General features: G+C 42.2%; 1 protein-coding gene across 1 annotated transcript in view; it reads right to left on the reverse strand.

Moving 5' to 3' along the window:
* SEMA5A (sema domain, seven thrombospondin repeats (type 1 and type 1-like), transmembrane domain (TM) and short cytoplasmic domain, (semaphorin) 5A) overlaps positions 1–19,580 on the reverse strand; it is a 222,359-nt gene that overhangs the window by 4,852 nt on the left and 197,927 nt on the right. Inside the window, exons 16-18 of the mRNA XM_010571431.1 lie at positions 17,249–17,467; positions 7,902–8,072; positions 2,437–2,592 (exon numbers count right to left, since the gene is read on the reverse strand). Of these exons, the coding sequence (XP_010569733.1) occupies positions 2,437–2,592; positions 7,902–8,072; positions 17,249–17,467 (546 nt within the window). The remainder of the gene's footprint in view (positions 1–2,436; positions 2,593–7,901; positions 8,073–17,248; positions 17,468–19,580) is intronic.

Raw genomic sequence — 19,580 nt, forward strand, 5'->3', positions numbered from 1 at the left:
AAGGGCATGCTGTGAAGAGCTGCAGAAGGGCCTTATAAAACTAGGCAATAAAATAACAAATGAAACCGAATGCAGATCAGTGTAAAGCGATACATACAGTGGAAAGCAATCCTAGCTTCACATATAAAATGATGGGCTGTGAGGTGACTATGACTACTGAAGAGGGACACCGGGGGTTATGACAAATTGTTCCATGAAAATATCGGCTTAGTGTTCAGAAACAATCAAAAGGCAAACCAAACGCTAGGTACTACCAAGAAAGCAACAGTGAGTAGGACAGGGTAATCAGCATTATGGCACTTTACAAATCTATGCGTTGTCCACAGCATGAACACTGCATGCAGCTCTTCCCATCTAAGGATGTCTCTAGTAGAACTAAAAATCAGACCAGAGAAGGGCAGCAATGATGCCCGCAGGTATGCTGTAGCTTCTGTGTGAGGAATTAACAGAGCAGGCTCTCCACTGACCCACCAAAAGGTGATCCAAACGCAGCTACTGCTAAAGGGATCACAATTTTTTACCTTTCTTCACATGCTAAATCAATAACAACTATTATCTAAGTGAGAAAGTATCAGACCTGGCAGAAAAACACTCTCACAGAGAGTTAAAAGCTGAGAGCATACTTTGGTTGAGACTGTTAATTCACAACCCAAACAAAAAGCAGAAAAAAAGGTACCAGAAACCCGCAAAGCTCTGCAAGGTAATGCTGGTAAGGACTACGGAAACACAGGAGCAGCAAGGACAAGGAGGAGTCGCTTCTGCGCTCTGCCAGAACCACTCGGTGCAGTGAGTTCTGGAGAGGAACGGCGCTAAGGTAAGCAGGAGGAGACGCCACGTGGGTGAGGACAGGAGGGCGGCGAAGGAGACAGAGAGGGCAGGAGGGAGCGAGGGGGAGAACCGCGACTCGGGGCACCCGGAGGAGGGAAAGCGAGCCGAGCCCAAGAGAGCAAGGTAGTTTGCCGAAGGTGAGCGTAACGGGCATGAGCTTATCTGCTGGGATAGGGGTGGTTTGAGGAGGAGTGGCAAACCAACCAGAAGGGCGAGAGAAGAGGTGGCTCGTTTCAGATTCTGAAAGTGCCTACGTTCCAAAACAAGATGTAGAGCTTCTATTGCATTAAGCGGATTCACAGAATGTGAACTTTAACGGAGCTGCTTCGAAAGCCTGAGAAAAAGGGGAAAATACAATGTGGGAGTTTTTGCTTTCAGACTGACATTTTTTGCATTGGTTTTGGAGGAAAAAATAGTATTTGGGAGTTAAAGCATTATGCACCATCCACAAAAGTATTTACATTTGTTGATTTCTTTGTTATATTGTACTATATTGTACCGCATAGTCACGGGGAAAAAAAACGTTGCTGCACTGAGTAAACATAATTACATTTCAAATGACACAATAAAATGTACATTTCTCTGTCTGTGAATAGACTGCTAGCTTTTTTAAATGTACACAGGCGGAAAGATAACTGTTAGCAGCAATGCAATGTGGCCACCCATACTGTTGTGTGGATTTAAATGACTGCTGTGTTTTAAAAAAGAAATAATAATAAAAAAGAGTACAGTCATGAGTTTCGACAAATGCTATAGAATAATACATGACATGACTATCCACCAGGTACTTGGTGGTCATGGGGGACACAAGGACCTGAGGCATAGTATGTACCTTTCTAAGCAGTTATTAATTTAAGGGACTCTGTGAAATGATTTCCAGATTAACTACCACAGCACCCACTTTTGTATATGCAAACCACAAAACCTAGAGGAATGTTTCTCTAATAACCCGAAAGTCTCAAAAACACTTACATTAAAGTAAAAAGCAAACTATTTCTCCTAGCTGGCTGTAGTCATCCCTGCACCCCGCCACCACGTAGGACGGGAGGGACCTGCAGAATGCTGGGACGGCGACTGACCGAAGTCCCGGGTGGTGACAGGAGGGGCAGCTCCACAGCGCTCCGCGCCTGAGGCAGTTTTTCATGGAGACACCAGATCACAGAATCGTAGAATCGTTTAGGTTGGAAAAGACCTTTAAGGTCATCGAGTCCAACCGTCAACCCAACACCACCATGACCACTACACCCTGTCCTGAAGTGCCATGTCTACGCGTTTTTTGAACGCCTTCAGGGATGGTGACTCCACCACATCCCTGGGCAGCCTGTTCCAGTGCCTGATAACCCTTTCGGTGAAGGAATTTTTTCTAATATCCAACCTAAACCTCCCCTGCCGCAACTTGAGGCCATTTCCCCTCATCCTATCACTAGTTACTTGACAGAAGATCGAGCAACATCAGCCCTACGCAAACAGACCAACGCGCTTTGGCTGCCAAGGGCAAGCTCTGTTCCAGCCCTCGGCGCTGCACAGCGCAGCCTGGGACGGTACCGCGCCTCGCTCCTGAAACGTTGGGAGGTTTCGCCGATCCTTCAAGGAGCAGGCTGAGCTCACCTGGTATAAAGTTGGAGTCCAAAGCACAGGCTCGGCTCTCTGTGGTGTTGCCCGTGCACTGGCTGCCCACGGGGAACAAAATGATGCACTGACGGACGCGGAACTGGAAGCCGGAGGAGTCGCAGTCGGACCACTCGGACCACTCGGACCAGCTGTCTGCAACGGGCAGAGAGGGACACACAGGCAGACGCTGCCGTTAAACGCTTCAGGTACACCGAGCGCGAGAGAAATAGTCTGTATTTCTGAACTAGGACAGGAGGACTCATCCCCAGCCAGCAGAGGACAGCCCTTCCATTACGATAAAACAAAGGCAGTTCGGCTTTGGCAAAAGTCTCTGGAATGTAGAGTGTGATGGTAAATTTGTCGCAGACATATCATGGCTTGGGCTTCTGCCACGGCCTGCGAGTGTGGAAGTGAGAGGCCGGAGGGATTCTGTGGTGGTGACTGAACGAGCGATTACTGTGGAGTTAATTCCAGTCTAGGTCATTAGGGTGGACAATGGCACTGGTTTTTTTTACGTACCTGACAAGCAGCAGTAAGAGCTGCAAGAGTATGTATTCCAGGTCTGGAACAGGATGTTTATTTAACCACAAAACTAGTTGTATCTTGCAGATACTTTTTTTTCTTTTTTCTTTTTTTTTTTAGCTTTTGTCCACTTCTTTGCTGTGGATAGAAGCGACCTCATCAAGTATTCTCGCCTTCTCTTCTCCATTCAGTTCATTATCAGCTTCTATTGTTTCTTTGTATTTCTTTCTCTGCCTATGTAGTTTTGATTAAGACATTTTTATTTTATGCCTGTGTGACCTCAGCATACTTCCCTTAAATGAAGTGAATTGATCTCATTCCCATGAGGTCCTGTGAGTTTACTGAGCTCAGCTTTCTTAAAATTCAAGCACAATTCTGCCTTCATAGGGGTGTCCTGAGTTTGGCAAGTATACTAAAGACAGAGCTCAGTTAAACTTTCTTCTTTCTTCTGTCAGCTTTCCCACTGAGATAGGTTTTATGGCTTTGATATGGAACGAACAGTCCTACTGTCCCAAACCAAGTTTGTTTCTACTTCAAAATTTTAATTGATTTTATACCAATATGAACCCAATTTAGAAATTCCATTTTGCTTCAAATAAAAAAGTATACATTAACCTGATTTTGTTTCAAGTTAGATTGAAGAACATTAAAATTTGTGAATAATTTGGAAAATTAATGAAGCTTTTGTACACTTTTTGTGAATCAGGTGGAAAGTCAGTAAAGTCTTACACTGTTTTGGGCCCTTTTCAATACATTGTATAAATCCAGCATACAGGGTTCATATTTACTCATTCCTTTCCCCTTGGCCATAGAGGAAAATAATAAAACTCTCAGCCATCTAAAATTTAACAGATTCTGGCAGGAATACTTGAGATTGCAGTCTTGAAAAAAGTCAAGCCATAGATTCTTTCCATGATGGTGTTGGACATGCACTTCCTAACCAGTAGCACGGTAAAAAGAGATGGACGGAGGAGACTGACGTAACTTTAGCATAACAGAGGATCTCAAGCAGTGGTCCTGGGACCGTTTCGAGACAGCAGGAGAGAGCTGCTTAGAGGCAGCAGCCATCAGTCCTAGCGGTCTGTGGTCCGGATGCGCACCGTCACTTGTGGAGCTGTTCGTAAAATAGATTTACTCAGCAGCTCAGGTAAGAACCCGGATATTGATATTTATGAACAATTAGCACCTGTCTGGATGGGGCCTCCTTTGAACACCAGGGCAGATACCTCGACACAAGCAGCTGATGTCAAACAGTAGGATCTCGTCATCGTGAGGAGCAAGAATCCTCAGCTTTGTCCGTCAGCTCTCCTGTTTCCTAGGAGAGGTCCTGGGAGGGCCTCATTTCCAGAGTGGGTGGTAGGAGCATGGAGGCAGATGACATAAGTAGTTGGATCCTAATTCAGGGGGCAGGAGAGCTGAGGTGGGAGTCAAGCAAACAGAGAGCCTTCTTCCTGCTCGTACAGTGTGGGACATGCAGGAGCTGCCGCTGTCACCGCCAGTGTCAGCTGCTGCACCCAAGTGAACTAAGGACACGGATCCTTACCTGAAGTATTTAGTAACAATAAGGCCCTGCTCATTCAGGTTTAAAGGAATGCTGCTCGTTACAAATCCTGGCCCAGTTCTCATCGGTGGCAGAGAACACGCTTAAGCCAGAGCCAGTCCTCTCCCCCGATGCTGGTATAATCGGGATATATGCAGCAGCAGCCAAACCGCTCGCGAGCGCCCTAAATGCAGCTTGTTGGCTGGTGCGCTCTGCAGCCCCGTCTCGTCCGCTGTGCTTTTGGGCCACCAGGTTCCTTGCTGAAGGGGCTACATCCCGTGATAAAATAGGAACCTCAGAGCACGCACGGATCATGCCAGGTCACACATGGGTGACTGGGCAAGGCTGCCGTTTCAGCCTGCCCTTTTGGGGTCCTATAAAAGACACTGTGTGCGTTGGGAGCTTCCCACATACGGAACACAGGGCATCTCTCGCCCTTCTGGGGTCCCTCTACAGCCCGGGCAGTCAGTGGGTCTGGTGCTGTGCTGATCCGCTCCATCTGGCACACAGAACCACAGGAGGGGAGAGAGAGGACATCACTGCAAGCGTGAGAGGGATGGACATCCCTGCAACGGTGGATCCTGGTACCAAACCTGTGTTTTGGGGAGTGCCACTGTTGGGAGCTCCGAGAGTCAGGCAGACGCAAGGCACCAGCAGACCAACCGGCAGTCCTGCCCTTCGTGGAGCCCTTCGTGGAGCCGCTATCTCCGCCGTCACAGAGAACCTGAACCCATGGCTTTTGCATGCACTTCCGCAGACTCAGTCATCCTGCCTCACCCCTTTGATTTCTTTATCTTCAAAGCACCTGAGGCTCTCTTGCACCTCAGGCAGGCTCCTCTCAACTTGCTCCTCAGTTCTTTGCAAAAGTCAGGAGAATGGAGAAGAGAGGGTGGACTGGAGAGGTGTTTAATCCAGAACTGCTTTTCTCCTCTAACACGGCAAGGCTTACTCAAATGTCATGTCTTCTTCCTACAGAGTCTTGGCTGGCCTTTGAAGCCAGGTTAAGTCCAAGCAGTTCCTGAAAGATCCCTTGGTGAAGAAGGCACCTCAGAAAGATCAGGCCACCAGTCTGTAGGATTATAAATTTCTTTCATGCAGAACTACACCATCATTTCTAAATGCTCAACTGCTTTATCCATTATTTGCATGTGTGAGTTAGCAACTCAAGGACAGATTATATTTTCGCCTCTTACAGCAGCAGTAAATACTTTAGGTATAAAATACTGGTTTATTCAGTACATTACAGACACCGTTGCAACCGATTACACTCACTGATAAGCAGCCTATAAACCACTACTGATCAATAGTGCAGCGCTTTCATTCACGTTAATGCAGTTGCATTTGGATAAATTAAACCACAAACACAGTGATATAGCTGTTAAAATGAAAGATGAGAAAAACTGATGTATTTTGCACACACAAGTCTGTTACTTTAAGTGCATACTTGCATACTTCCAGTTGGATTTGCCATTAACCTTTCATATCCTCAAGAAATCCTTAGTATCAGGATTCCAGAAATTTTAGTTTCCTGCTGGTTTTGTTTGGCCAAAAAAAAAGCACTATTCCAAATGCCAAGAAATCTTTGCTCTTTTCACAACTTAAGAAACATTATAAATAGTTTCCATTTTTGTATACATATTTCTGTGTTGGCTGGTTGTTCTTACATTCCAAGTGTCACTGCTGTTCTCTTCCAATATTAAACATGTCACTGAAGCAGTGAATGTCACCAGTGGTAATTCCAGATCCGCACAAGGAAGAACCACTGGCCACATGATCCTCACCACAAGAAAATGCCTCTGCAGGGCTGCAGGATTCTGTCCAAGCTTAACATGTGTAGCACTGCAGATATTTTTGTCTCAGCCCAATGTGAAGTAAGAGCAGTAAAAAAAAAGTTTTGAAATCTACATCTTACAGCTAGTTGATGATGCTGTCTGAAAAACCTATGGCAAATTTTCAGCGAGATTGAAATACTAATAAAACATCACAGAATGTGAGGAATACACTTCACCCTCTGAAATTTTATTGCTTTATAAAGGTTTTCACTTTCTTGAACCAAAATGAAACTGACCTCCTCCTCCACTCCCCATCTACTCCAAAATTTGGGTAGCAAGGAGGTTAAAATAAGATGAAGAGATTATTTAGAAATGTTTGCAAACTGGCATTTCTAGAAAAATGGTGGTAGAAAATAAATGCGCAACAAGAGAAATAGCTACAATACTAGCACAATGAACACGCCAGTTCTGACCTTTTAAAGATGCCTTAAGGATCCCAAGGCAGCTATGTAACTTCTACGTACAAATGTACACTATTTGTCTTGAAAAATCAAATCATCAACTGCTTTCTATGTTTGGGGTTTTTTAAAAACACAATAGAGAGTGTTGCATCTGCTTTAATTTTGACAAAGGAGGTACTTCTATTCTGCTGCAAGACATGCAGTGCCTAGAAGAGGAAATTAACTTAAACCGTAGTTCAGCACAGGTAATAGGATCCATAAATTCAAACTCATGGGGCTTGTGCCTTCACATGCACAGCCTCATCATATGAGCAGAAAACTTTTGCTATGAAGTCTAGGAGTTCTAAGTGAAGCAAGTAATACAGTGTGGCATCAGTGCTGCTTATTTCCTTTTGCTGCTGCCTGTAATCCATTAATCAGCAGTATAAGAAAACAAATCCTCCAACTGGCTTTTCACTAATGATTTTATCTGGTTTTATGTGGTTTTACTCTCTACTTCTCACTTAAATTTCACGAAGAAAATGAGTTTTCCTTTAATGTGGGTCAAAAGGCAGAGTAAAAGTTACAGAAAAAGTCATGATCCCTAATATACAGCTAGGAAGAGTGCTGAGACATTTCATTTACTAAGTACTCCACAGTCATTCAATAAGATGAAGTCTCTGCTCCTTAACATCCAAAGTTGAAGAAGGTATTTTACAAAGAGCATTAAAGTTTGCTCCGTATTTTATATGAAAACAGGGCAAACATTATCTACTTGAAGGACCTTGTGATAATACACATTGAATATTAACCTCAGCTATTTGCCTGCTGTGAATGTTTAGCATTATAACAAATGCACTTCTTTGTGATACTGTTATTAAAAGTCTTCCAGGAAGTTTGCATGCTCCACTTCAAATATTGTACAATTTTAGTTTATCCAGACCCAGAACCTGGTAACTTAAATTTTAATTTTTAAAGGGGGAGGGAGGACATGGTGTCCCGTAGGCTATATCCTGCTATTACTTGATTTACTGTGATTGTAGCACGTAAGAGCTGAGTGTGCACTTAATAAGGGAGAGAAATGATTTGCTCCTACCTAACAGATCAAGGAGCATTATGTTGCCTGACTGTGAGTGCCTTGCTCTGTGGCATGTAAACAACAAAGCTGTGTGGGCTGATGGGCCGTACCTGGACAGGGCTGTGTGTTGCAGAGCGCTTCTTCAGTGTGCAGTCCGAGGCAGATATCTCCTCCGTAGGCTGGTGCTGGGTTTGTGCAGGAGCGGGTTCTCATGTAATGCCCTCCTCCACAAGTGGCCGAGCACTTTGACCAAGATGACCAACAAGACCAGCCTCCGTCCACTGAAAAGACACAAAACGTCATATTGTTCCAAGTTAATGTGTTACGTCACATAATCCAACCCATCTTTCTCATATTCTGTGGATCTAATTCACAGCCCACTGAAATTATTGGACGTTTTTAGGTGCCACTGAACATAAGCCCACAAATTTAATCTTATCACAATGCAATCTAATTTGCATATTTTAAAAGCCCTTGGTGTACTGGGAAGCCTAACAAAGTTACTCATCCATATAAGACACTTTCAGTGGGTACCATAATGTCTTTAAGGCCAAAACTCTTTTCTTTTTCTTTTCTCACCTGTGAGGAAATAAAATACCAAAGTTTGTTTAGCAGAAGTATTGTATGCTCAAAGCAATTTTTTATTCATAAAATAAAACTTAGCCCAATAATATCAACAGAGAGACGGAGGAATCCAGATTTTGTTTCACAACCCAGGTAAGATTGCCTTAACTCTACAACCCATTTCAGTTGATCTAACACAGTTGTAGGGTTTGATGGGCCAATATAATGTTACAACCTTCAAGCGGCTCTAGCACAGATGCCAACAGCAGAACAATGGCAGTAGTTCAAAAAAGCAACAGACAAATGACCAAAAGCAGTTGCCACTTAAAAGTTTCAAACACAGGTTGTTGAAGAATAAATTTAATTTTTTTTTTCCCGCATTAGTATTTACTAATTCAAGTATGTCAAACTGTTCTCCAGTCCAAGTTTTCACAAGGTTCCTCTGAAAGGTAGGCTGGATTTCACGGGAGACCCATTTGTCAGATGGTTTTTGACACATGGCCACTAGAGAGGCGTCTAATGAAAGTTCACCTCGCTGCCTCCACCGGACTGGCTCCTTTGCAGCCTCCGTTCTTACAGCTCCTGCTCCAGGATGTATTTCTGGCACTTATGGCCATATTGCAGCCCATCTGCCAAAGGCTTCCTATCTGCAGTCACATGACAAAGTCAGATGTACATCTCCCAGGGACAGCATTCCGTCTGCAAAGAATCTCAGTGTTTTGTTCATTTCTCTTCCAGGTTTTTTGGGGGGGAAAAAAGCAACAAACCCCTAAACTTTCAAAATTCTCATATCCTACAAAAAATTAATTTCTTTTCAAACCTCTATTTAAAGTGTTATCACTTGCTTTCTTAATACTTAAGCAAGGAAATGATTTACCGTGTCTGCAACTGATTAAAAGAAATAGTGTGTAATTCAACTGACTCTAGTAGATGTGACCCTAAGTATAATAAAGGCAACGTGCCAGTAAAGTTTTGGTTTACGACAGGGCCCTAAACTGAGCAGAAGTTTTGCCTTTTTTTTTCTCCCATCACTCACAGCAGCAGTGAGCATTTTACCACACAAGATAGAAACTCATTATTGTCTACTTTTAAAAATACTAGGTAAGCACACATTTTCACTACACAATTTTAACAATGTGCTCATTTAAGACATTTCTTGTAAGATGTTACTTCATGGTTTATTGAAACAATTGATTGTCACTGAAGTCTCCAAAACATTCATCCAGCATTTCACAATGAGTCCTTTTGATCCTTTCTGTTCATTTAATCAAACAGCCTTTCAAAGAGTAAATGAGTTTCCACTGGTTTATTGAAATGCTATTCCATACTTATCTCCTACCAAAAAAGAAGAGGTTCCAAATCTGAAAAAAATTAACTTACATTGAAAATATCTGCAGTATTTGCATTTAAATTCTCTCTTAGATGGAGATGTAAAACACTAAAAAACCCCTCTTTTTGTTTTGGTAGCATTGTATACCACAAATGCACTTGGTGAGTAGAGTAGAATGATTTCTATGTAAAAGCTGCAACAGTGAGAAAATAAGCTAGAAGGATGTGGTTATTTTGACATTAAAACCTATACGTGCATTTTTGAATGTAATTTCAGATACAGCATTCCTTCAGGTTCTCAACTGCTAATCAAACAGGTAATTCACTAGTGCATACCTAAGGCTATTACACTAATCCTGTGAGTGAAGTTGTGGAATATTTAACATTTTATTCTCTGTATCGTTTGCAACATTACGCTATGAATCAGGAAAGCATGGAGTTGGCACTTCCTTGCTAAGAACAATAGTTGTAAAAACTTTTGCAAGTAATGTATCTGGCCTCTGAACACCCTGATTGGACAGGCAGGATTCGTGGAATCTGGGACTGTATTCCTAGTATGTCATTTAAAGAAATTATTTCCATTATTAAGGAATTCAATGATCGCTACATTTTTTCCAGGATATATTTATCAGCCAAATCATCTAGCTATACAGATGTATGAGAGTTTTATACCACCTATCATAAATAAATACTGCATCTCAGTAGAGTGCTTGACTTGTTCTCTTATTCATATAGTCACTGGAAAACAAATATGTCTTTTTGCCCGAGATGACTCTTTTAATGTAGTATTATGCAAGCTCATAGCTAAGAAAGCCACACGTCATTTGTCTTCAGTGCAGGTGGAACATACTATGCAATTTTATAACAATTTCAGGACATGGTATCTTTTATTCAAAACTTGCCTTTTTTAAAAAAAAAAAAAAAAGTCAAATAAAAGCAGAAGCTGTTACCCAAGCTATTTATTTCATGTGATATTAAGGTTTTACCTTTCCAGATATTCCCTTTTTTCTTTTTTTTTTTTTTTTTTTATTTTAAAACCATCCTCGTCTAGCTCAAATGAATAATCAGAGGCATTCCTGCTGCAGTGTTGTGAACCTCCATGAAACAGAATGACAGCCTGAGATTGCCTAGACAAGAGATAAATTGTCTGCAAACGTTACCCGGGGCTTGTTCACTGGAATGGAGACAGTGATCCCCAACACTTTCTACTTATTTTTCAATGGACCAGAATGAGAATTACAAATGCACATGCATTTGAAACTGCCATCTGCCATCTATCTATAGGTGGCCGAGAACGCAGAGACCGATGTGACATCCAGGAACGTCACCGTGCGCCACAACTGCAGTGATCACGGCTGGACTATAGGGCTTCGGATGTAAAGGGAGAAGTGGGTCTGAGGAAGATGGGAAAGGACAGACGTAATACAACAGGCAATGTTAGATTCGATCATGGCTGAGCTGGACAGTGTAATTATAACTTTTTCTTAGCAACTATTTACTGACAGGCTGCCATCCTAAATCTCTAGGCCTTTCAAGGACTATCATAACTGCCTCTTTTCTTTGTCCCCAGAACTCTTCCTTCTCAGCAACAGAGGATGATAAAGCATCATCATGGTTAAATAAGATCAAAGGAGTGGGTATTTACTGCTTGAGTTTTTACAAGACCTAAAGAGAGCTCTGTGGTTTCTTTCATCTTTCTTTAAAGTTGCTTAGCCACACAGCACCATCTGGGTTTGTTTTTTTTTTTTCCTTTTGTCATGGAGTCCTTTATGTTATTTCTGCTTCTTATAGGAGGCAAAATACACAGCTGCAAGGAAAGTTCCAGTCACTACAGTTTCTTTACATAACGGTTTTGTAGAGCTGTTGGACAAAAGGAAGTCGTTAAAGCAGTTCCACAGTGAAAGCTATAAAGAGTCTTTACGTTTTCTGACAATTACTGAGGTTGGTCCCTTTTGGAAGAAGGCATCCTTCAGCTAGCAGGGTGCTCTCAAACAATGCACTTTCCTTTATAGCAAAGCAAACAACTTTTTGCCTACTGGCTGTTGTGGTTAATAAATATTTCTTCACTATAATGATAAAAAAAAAAGCCATAGGGAAGAGGATGTACTAGGGAGAAACAGTGTACAGAAACAGGATCTCCTGGGGACATGACAAAACATCCACACTACTGGAGACTTTCTGAGAGACAATTAAGTAAACTGGACACCCTGCTATGCACTTTGGGTTTTACAAGGAAGTGGAAGGAAGCGTGGGCAGACACGCTGACCTCACCTGCTTTCATGAGAACTCAGATGGGATTGCAGGCTCTTTCACATACTGTCTGGTCTCACTTCAAATTTAAACAACAACAACAACAACAACAAAATCTTCAGGTTTTTTGGTATATGCCTTTAGGTTTATAACTTTTCACGTTCATCTTTTTGAAAGTGTAGCAAAAGAGAATAAAAATGCTGAGAGGTCAGTCTTTTGTACGTGCAAGAAAGAGCGCAAAGAGAGGGGCAGCAGTCCCTTCCACGCGCGGAAACGCCGGCGGTGTGGTTCCCAGTAAAAGTTAAACCCAGGGGCACTGGGTGCTGGGCAGCCTACAGCCCCAGGAGAGTACTGCTCCCTTCCAGGCACCTGGGGATCATCCCACTCCACATCACTCAGTCTACTGCTTTTTCCTAATCCTGCGGGGTATTGCTGCATGTTTCAGTGCGGGAAAGAGCAATTTTTACACCATAGTTTGCAAAGGCAAACTCTTGTTGCTGTGATGCTACAGATACCTTTTACTGATAAAAGCAATGCTGGATGAAACAGTCAACATAGTGCAGTGCAGAAACGCAGAAGGCAAATGCATGCTTCTAAGGAAAGTACAACAACAAAATCTAAGGATCGACCCGGGTTTAAGCCTGTAACTGAGACTCTTAAGTTAGAAAAGCAACAGTTGCTTCCAAAGGGCAGTTCAGCCCTCTCCTCGCTGGCTACAGAAGCAGCCTAGTGAGATCAGTGCATGTGGAGAGATGGGCTTCGGCAGCCTCAGAGACAAGCCTGATTGGATTGGCGTAAGTTTTTCCCCCTGATTAGGAAGTTACTGCAGGATAAATTTTCTCTGTTCCTTTAAATGTATCCCTGTTTCCTTGTGGCCAAGTATGACTGCAAGGAAAAAAAAAATAGGAGGAAAAAAAAAAAGCAATAACGAAGAAAAAACCCAACAAGCAATAACTGGCTTTAGAGGATGCATAAATAACTTAAACAGTCTTTCAGGGAGTTTTGTATATCTGAAACTCTTTATTGTTATTAGCACGTTTAGCGATATATGAATTTATTCAGTTCTTCTCGGCTAAAATGTTGTAATGAAACCAAACTAAACTACTATAATACAAATTTGAAACCAGTAAAATCCCAAAATATTGTCATGAAGTATCAGGATTTCAAATCTAAGAGACAGCAGCTGTCCTTTCCCTCTGATCCACCACTATGTGTGGAGGAGAAGAGGGAACAGGAACTCCTGTAGCTCGTGCTACGCAATGGTGCTCATGTAGCCTTGCTTTAAACTCCTAATTAAGGCACATCAGCCAAGTGTCCCTCTGTGCAGAAGAATAAAAGAGAAGGCAAAAAGAAACAAAACAAGACAAAAATGATGAAAAAGTTGTTTTTTCCTACAGTAATAAGAGCTGTGTCATATTGTGAACTAGGACAGAATTCCTTACGTTTGGTTATTATTTTCAGGCAAACAAATAGTTTAGTTAGTAAATTCCTGTAATTTTTTTGTAAATTTGCAGAATTTACCATTCAAACAATGCTTCCCTTCACCATCCATTTCTCTTTGCAATGTAAATATCTCACAAGCCCCCAAGGAAAACAAAACCCTAATACGTCTGATTACAGATTCCTTTCTTTTCATATTGACCCCATATTAGTAACTCAAAGGAAACAGAATTGTCCGTGAGCATCCACAGATCCTTTCCAAAGTTATTGAGGCTGCTCAGTGCTTGCAGCAAAACTCTATTCACCACACCTCTGAGCCATAAAAAGGAGCTGAGGCACGGGGCCAAAGCATCATTTGCTAGTGCAAGACAACAGTGCAAATCCTCCTGCCCCTCAAAGCCATTTGGCCACAGGGAAACTGAGGACTGGGAACAGGCCTTACCCTACACTGGCTCCCAAACTACTTCTGCAGATTATTTGGGAGAGTGCTAGTTAGTCAAAGGCAAAATTGTACGAGGGATCAGTCTAAAACTTGTACAATACAGACAAATCATATTCCTGGGCCTGGGTGCAATTTCTGGCAATTTTCTGGCACTGTTCAATTTACTATTATATATTCAGCCTTCAAATACTGTGAACAAAAAGTAATCTGTCCAGTGACTGCTATCAATCCGCATGTCAGTGGACCATTTACTTTGCTACAAGCTGTGGGAAAAATGTCACTGTTTCTCTCTCCTCTGAAGGCTCAAGAAAGATTTAATAGCAGCTGCTGAAGGCACGTTCTAGATGGGTTCAGTATTTTTTTAAAGTTCTGGGATCCTGCAGCACATTTAACCATAACTTACTAGCTATTAATATATTGATAAGTATATTTAAAGGGATGCTGCAAGACACTTAACCAGACAAGAGAGCCTTACACACTCAGTGATTGCTCCATAGGCTTTTTCACTGTGTCAGTCCTTCAGAGCAATTAGCATCTTGCAGGATGACACCGAGCCCAGATTAACTGATTTAGAAGCATAAAGTACTATTGACTTCCAGCATGACTTAAGCACACTCAGTGTATTTCTCTGTTGCTAATCTTTCTCAGCAGTTTACATCGTAAGGGGTTGATCTTGCCCGCAATTAGCAGAACAGGGAGCAAAGCAGAACCGGAGTCTGCACTAGCAGGAAGGTTTATGGCTGTCATCTCACCCCTTCCTCCTCCTCCGAATATTTCTGAAAGGCTGATGACTGGCCTGTAACTAAATGGCTCGGTGTCAGCAGGGAGCAGGTGAAGCTGTCCTCCTCCCGAGGGAGCTCAGGTAAATCTTAGAAAGCACCAGATGCTTCTCTGATGCATTTTTATTTCTGGTACTATGGCCATTACTTTCGGGTCGAGGTCAGAACAAAAATCTCACGTTCCTTAGCCTTTCTGTCTGCACCTCATTTATTTACCTGGGCAAGAATGAACTATGCAGAGAGTAAGAATGAGTTTATATAGCTGTCCTAAAGATAAGCACCCAGGAAATGAAATCCAGTCCCTCACAGAGTGGTTAACAAGGAGGCTGAAAATTGCTCCAACCATTTTATTACTGGCTGCTCTCCTCTGCGCCCCTGCTGTGGGGTCTGCCAGGTTTGTACGCATGGGCCTGGAGCTAAGGCTTTTCACCCATATACTATTTATGTCTCCCCTTTCCTGATGAGGTCTCATGAATGTCAACCTAATAGATGTTTGTGTTTACCCACCAATTTAGCTTTCTGTGACTTTCATTAGTATGCTTCCCTAATAAAAGTTTATTCCCTTTCCACAAATTTATAATCAGGTCTAATTTATGGATAAGCCTTATTCTGCAATCATTTTTTACTCTCCCATGTCTTAAAGAAAAAAAAATAATCAATTACATCTACTGCTTGCAATGTTTTCCCTTCAGATTTATCTGGGAACTGACTTAGCCCCTTACATTTCTTCTTAATTACTGGCAAACGTAGTTCTGTAGCTGAGGAACTTTGTGATTCCTTGCAGGCTATCATACATCTAAATACTTCATTCAAGCTCTACATCTTTATTCAAATTTGCTTTGCACTAAAAAGAAAAATGAAACTTGCCTCTGAAGAAAGTTATTAGATACATTAGGACACCCCTTCTCGCTTCAGAAAGGCCCACCCCACTTTAAACCAAGTGATCTTTAAAAATATCTTCAAATTCAGAGACAGCAGAAGAGGGAATAATTTTTATATAAAGCACAATTTCAAGTTCTGCCTTACAACTCCATGTATTTTAGTTCGGGGTATTGGCTATCTCATAAACAACAAGGGCCTCTGCATCAAACTTACATCTGCATAACTATGTGTTTTACTGGTTGTAAGAGCTTCCTTCAAAAAAACGTAACAGCGTACAAGCTGCAGAGCTAATTAAAAATACCACTTCTGAAAACCTTTAACTTATTTTAACTTTGAAAAACTCCAACAAAATTCAAGACAGCACTTAATTTAAGAATCAACAGCAAGGGATGAACAGCAAACCTGGCCCTGTTTTGTAGATCCTCTGGGCCCATTTAAGGAAGGTACTTCAGTTACTACACTGTGGTGACACAATCGGATATCTGAAAGCTTGTGAGCAGAGCTGTTAGCTCGTACCACACCGCTCGCCTGCTTCAAAGAAGCCGAGGCAGCGTCTCCTGGAGGGGGGGAAGGACCTGAAGAGGTGCTGCTGCATTCTAGCTTGCTTCACCTACTGCATGCATCCCTGGGGAGGCTGGCACATGTTAGTACAACGGTCTCCTAAACCTTTGACCTAACGCATTAATATACACAGTTTTAACTTGGAACCATATAGATACATATAGCCATAGATAAATACACACGCAGATGTATGTTTTACTATAGTAATATACATACGTAATATGGATATTGCCATAGTAATCCTTCAGATCCGCACTTGAATAAATGCCAAAAGCTCCAAGTCTTCAACAATAAAATACGCAGCACTGTTATACATAATTAATACAATTGAAGATGTATGAAAGCTTATTTCTAAATTTACTTGTTGATACTGGAAAGAACTGAGTCTCTCATTCATTCTTCTTCCTCCTCTCTATTGTTTCTTACCTTGAATTCTTTCCTCCTACTCCAATTGCATTTTCTTTTCTTCATGTGTTCTCCTATATCTTTCCCCTTTCTTTATTCCACAAAGCCTCTGCAAAGCTCAAAAGCCTTTGAATTTGGATGTCTGTTTTATGAGGGGCGAGAGGTGACAAACCAAGATATTTTTTTCCCCCAAATGTCTAAGATACAACAATGATTTATAACCCAAACTAGTTTCTTGAAGACCTATATTCTATTTGTAATCTTTTTCACAGAATCGTAAAACAACTTTCCATGAAGGAGAAGCTCAAGATTCCAAGAATGATCTTTATGGCCTACTTGAGTTACCATCTAGTTTGGTGATCACTTCTGAACCTTGTTTGCTGGAGGCTCTACACACAAAAGCTAGCACAGATTTAATGCCAGCAATCACTGTGATGAAAATGGTATTTTGAGTTTAAATAAAGACTATGCCTGGTTTCTGATGTCTTGCCAGATTTCTTTTGACTTTTCCCTCTTATAAGTTTACTTATTGAAATGATATTTTTACAGTCAAAGTCTCACGACTGAAAAAAAGACATAGCTATTAATACTGTTGGTGATAAAACGATTGACATCACATGGGAATCTTACCCAAATCCACTTATATTATAAAGGTAAATTTGAGCTGTAGTTTATTCAAAACCCAAACCAAACCCCAAACTCACCGACCGAAAAAAGGACAAAACAAACCAACTATTGCAAGATATAGCCTTGAAGAGGAGTTATTTTATTTTCACATACTTCTCTCATTTCATTTGACTCTTACCTGGACAAGGCAAAATGTTGCATTCCTGGTACTCTAGAGATGGGCCAAGGCAAGGCAGTCCCCCGTACTTGGGCTCGGGATTGCTGCAGACCCGTTTGCGATTCCGTATTCCTCTGCTGCAGTCACGACTGCACTGAGACCACGGAGACCAGGGTGACCAGGCACCGTTGATGGTATGAGCAGAGTATCGTCCAGAACGCAAGAAATCCCCGGACAACCCTAATAAAACAAGGATTGAAAAAATCCATTACTGAATTAAACCAGTATCTCACTCCAAAACAACCTTTTCCTCTTCAAATTTACTCCTAGGCTTCTAATAGTAATATGGCCAAGAGGGCCTTGTCCTTTAGTCTCACAATCCAAACCCTAGTTTCATCTCAAGGATCTCTTCCATAATAGAAATTTCATAATCACTTGCACAGAACTACAGCAAAGACAGATCCAACTCTTTAGTTAAAGCTTTACGGCTGCGCTGACTGAACTAAAGTCAATTCACTCCACCTAAGGACGACAAAACCTCTCTCTCTCTTGCACGGGAATTATCAGAAAATCTCCAGATACATTATGTAGGTATTATTGCCTCTGTTTTAGAGGAAACGGAGAGGACTGAGGTGCCTGCACCCGCTCACTGCGCCAGCTCCCTGGTCCCATGGCTGGGCTCTGCTCACCCGAGCAGCCAGCCTGCCTCCGCTAGGGCTTGCTGTGCCCGGAGGCTCTCGGGCGTCCTAGAAAGCAAGGCACTGGGCTTACCCTAACCATAGTCAGATTTAGAATTTAGACCGCGTACAGCAGTAATTCCATAAAGTCTAGTGAGACTGCGCTTTTCTGAAGAGCAATGTTTTGCCACTTTAAAAACATTTTTAAAAGTTTATTTTCCACTGAGTTGAAGTGTTCTAAACCACATACAAGCTATGGAAGTCAGCGTTTTGGAGGCACGCACGATAGAATACTCCCTAGTTAAAGTAATTACCTGGCAAGTGGAAAGCATCTGTTCTAAGTGAGTTTAGTACCGAGAAAAGGCACGAGATAAACCAGCGATGCAGAGTGAAGTCCACTGTTTCTCAGTGAAAGGGCAACACACAGCATCTTGTTCACAGCATACAACCAATATGCCTGGATGTAGCCCCAGGTGAAGTTCTAATAATCTGCGGTTAATCTGAGTATCTTTGTCACTTTCAGGCTTGGTCCTGCATGGAAGATGACTCCCTCAACCGTACTCAGCACATCATCGAACTCTCTCTTGAGCCGTAGCACTACCTCGAAGCATCACTACTAACCACCTCCAGCAACACCACTGGGATCTCCTCCCGTTGCCAAAGCAGTTCACCTTCCCCAGTGCCAGCATCGCTGGAAACTCTACGATCGATGGGCCACAAACTGCTGCTTCTATCACAAGGGCTTATTTAAGTGGTTGTGACGAGAGAAGGTCCCGTGGATGGTACATCAAAGAGCAGAGGACGTGGCTGCCTGCCGATGCCAGAGCTTCAGCACTGCTCATGTAAGTACAGGTGAGTGGGATCAGCAGTGGAGGAACGCAGGGGGTTGTGTGCAGCTTAGGCTGCAGCGCAAACTTTTACCCTTTAGAAATTGTTTGATGCCCTACCCAGGAGCACAGGCACTGTGGGAGCATCAGATGGAGCTAAAGCAGCAGAAGACGCACTGAATCGCATACTGGGAACAGCTACAGGTAATACTGGGAAGAGACTGCCCAACAGGAGTCCTGGCCTGAGCAGGACCAGTACTCTGCACAACCAGTACGGAGGAGCCCCTCATTCATGGTGCCCAGTATGGAAACAATGATGCCCTATTTCTACCCACGGTTATGGCGTTAGGAATACTGCTTAAGTTCTGCCCTGAGAAGCACATTTGCAATCATCCCAAAGTAGATGAGGCTTTGCATATTTTTGTTCAACACTTGATAACAACCGGCAATATTGGAATGATGCTGCAGTGACACAAAAATACTTGTAATAAGAAACTGCTGAAATTAATAAGAAAACAGCAGAACAGCAATATAAAAATGACTAAAAATGGGTAAAACCTTTCAGTGATTACAGAGGGTAACTATTTCCCTCCTGCTGAGCCAGATTCTATTACACAGATATTAAAAGCAGCATTTCAAGAAACATGACATACATTCAAATCCAAAAAGGGAGCAAGTACAGAGAAACAGTATGGGAATTATGAATATGGGTCCACTTTCCAGCTCACTAAGAGCCTTTTTTCCCAATTTTGTATCACTTTGGTCATGAAATGCCCAGCTCATGCACACAGTGAGCTATGAGTCCAAAATAATAGTATTTTCTTATACCTGAATTTCACATTAAGTTTA

Source organism: Haliaeetus leucocephalus, unplaced genomic scaffold, assembly GCF_000737465.1.
Source record: "Haliaeetus leucocephalus isolate CR32 unplaced genomic scaffold, Haliaeetus_leucocephalus-4.0 Scaffold328, whole genome shotgun sequence".
Classification (NCBI taxonomy): Eukaryota; Metazoa; Chordata; class Aves; order Accipitriformes; family Accipitridae; genus Haliaeetus; species Haliaeetus leucocephalus.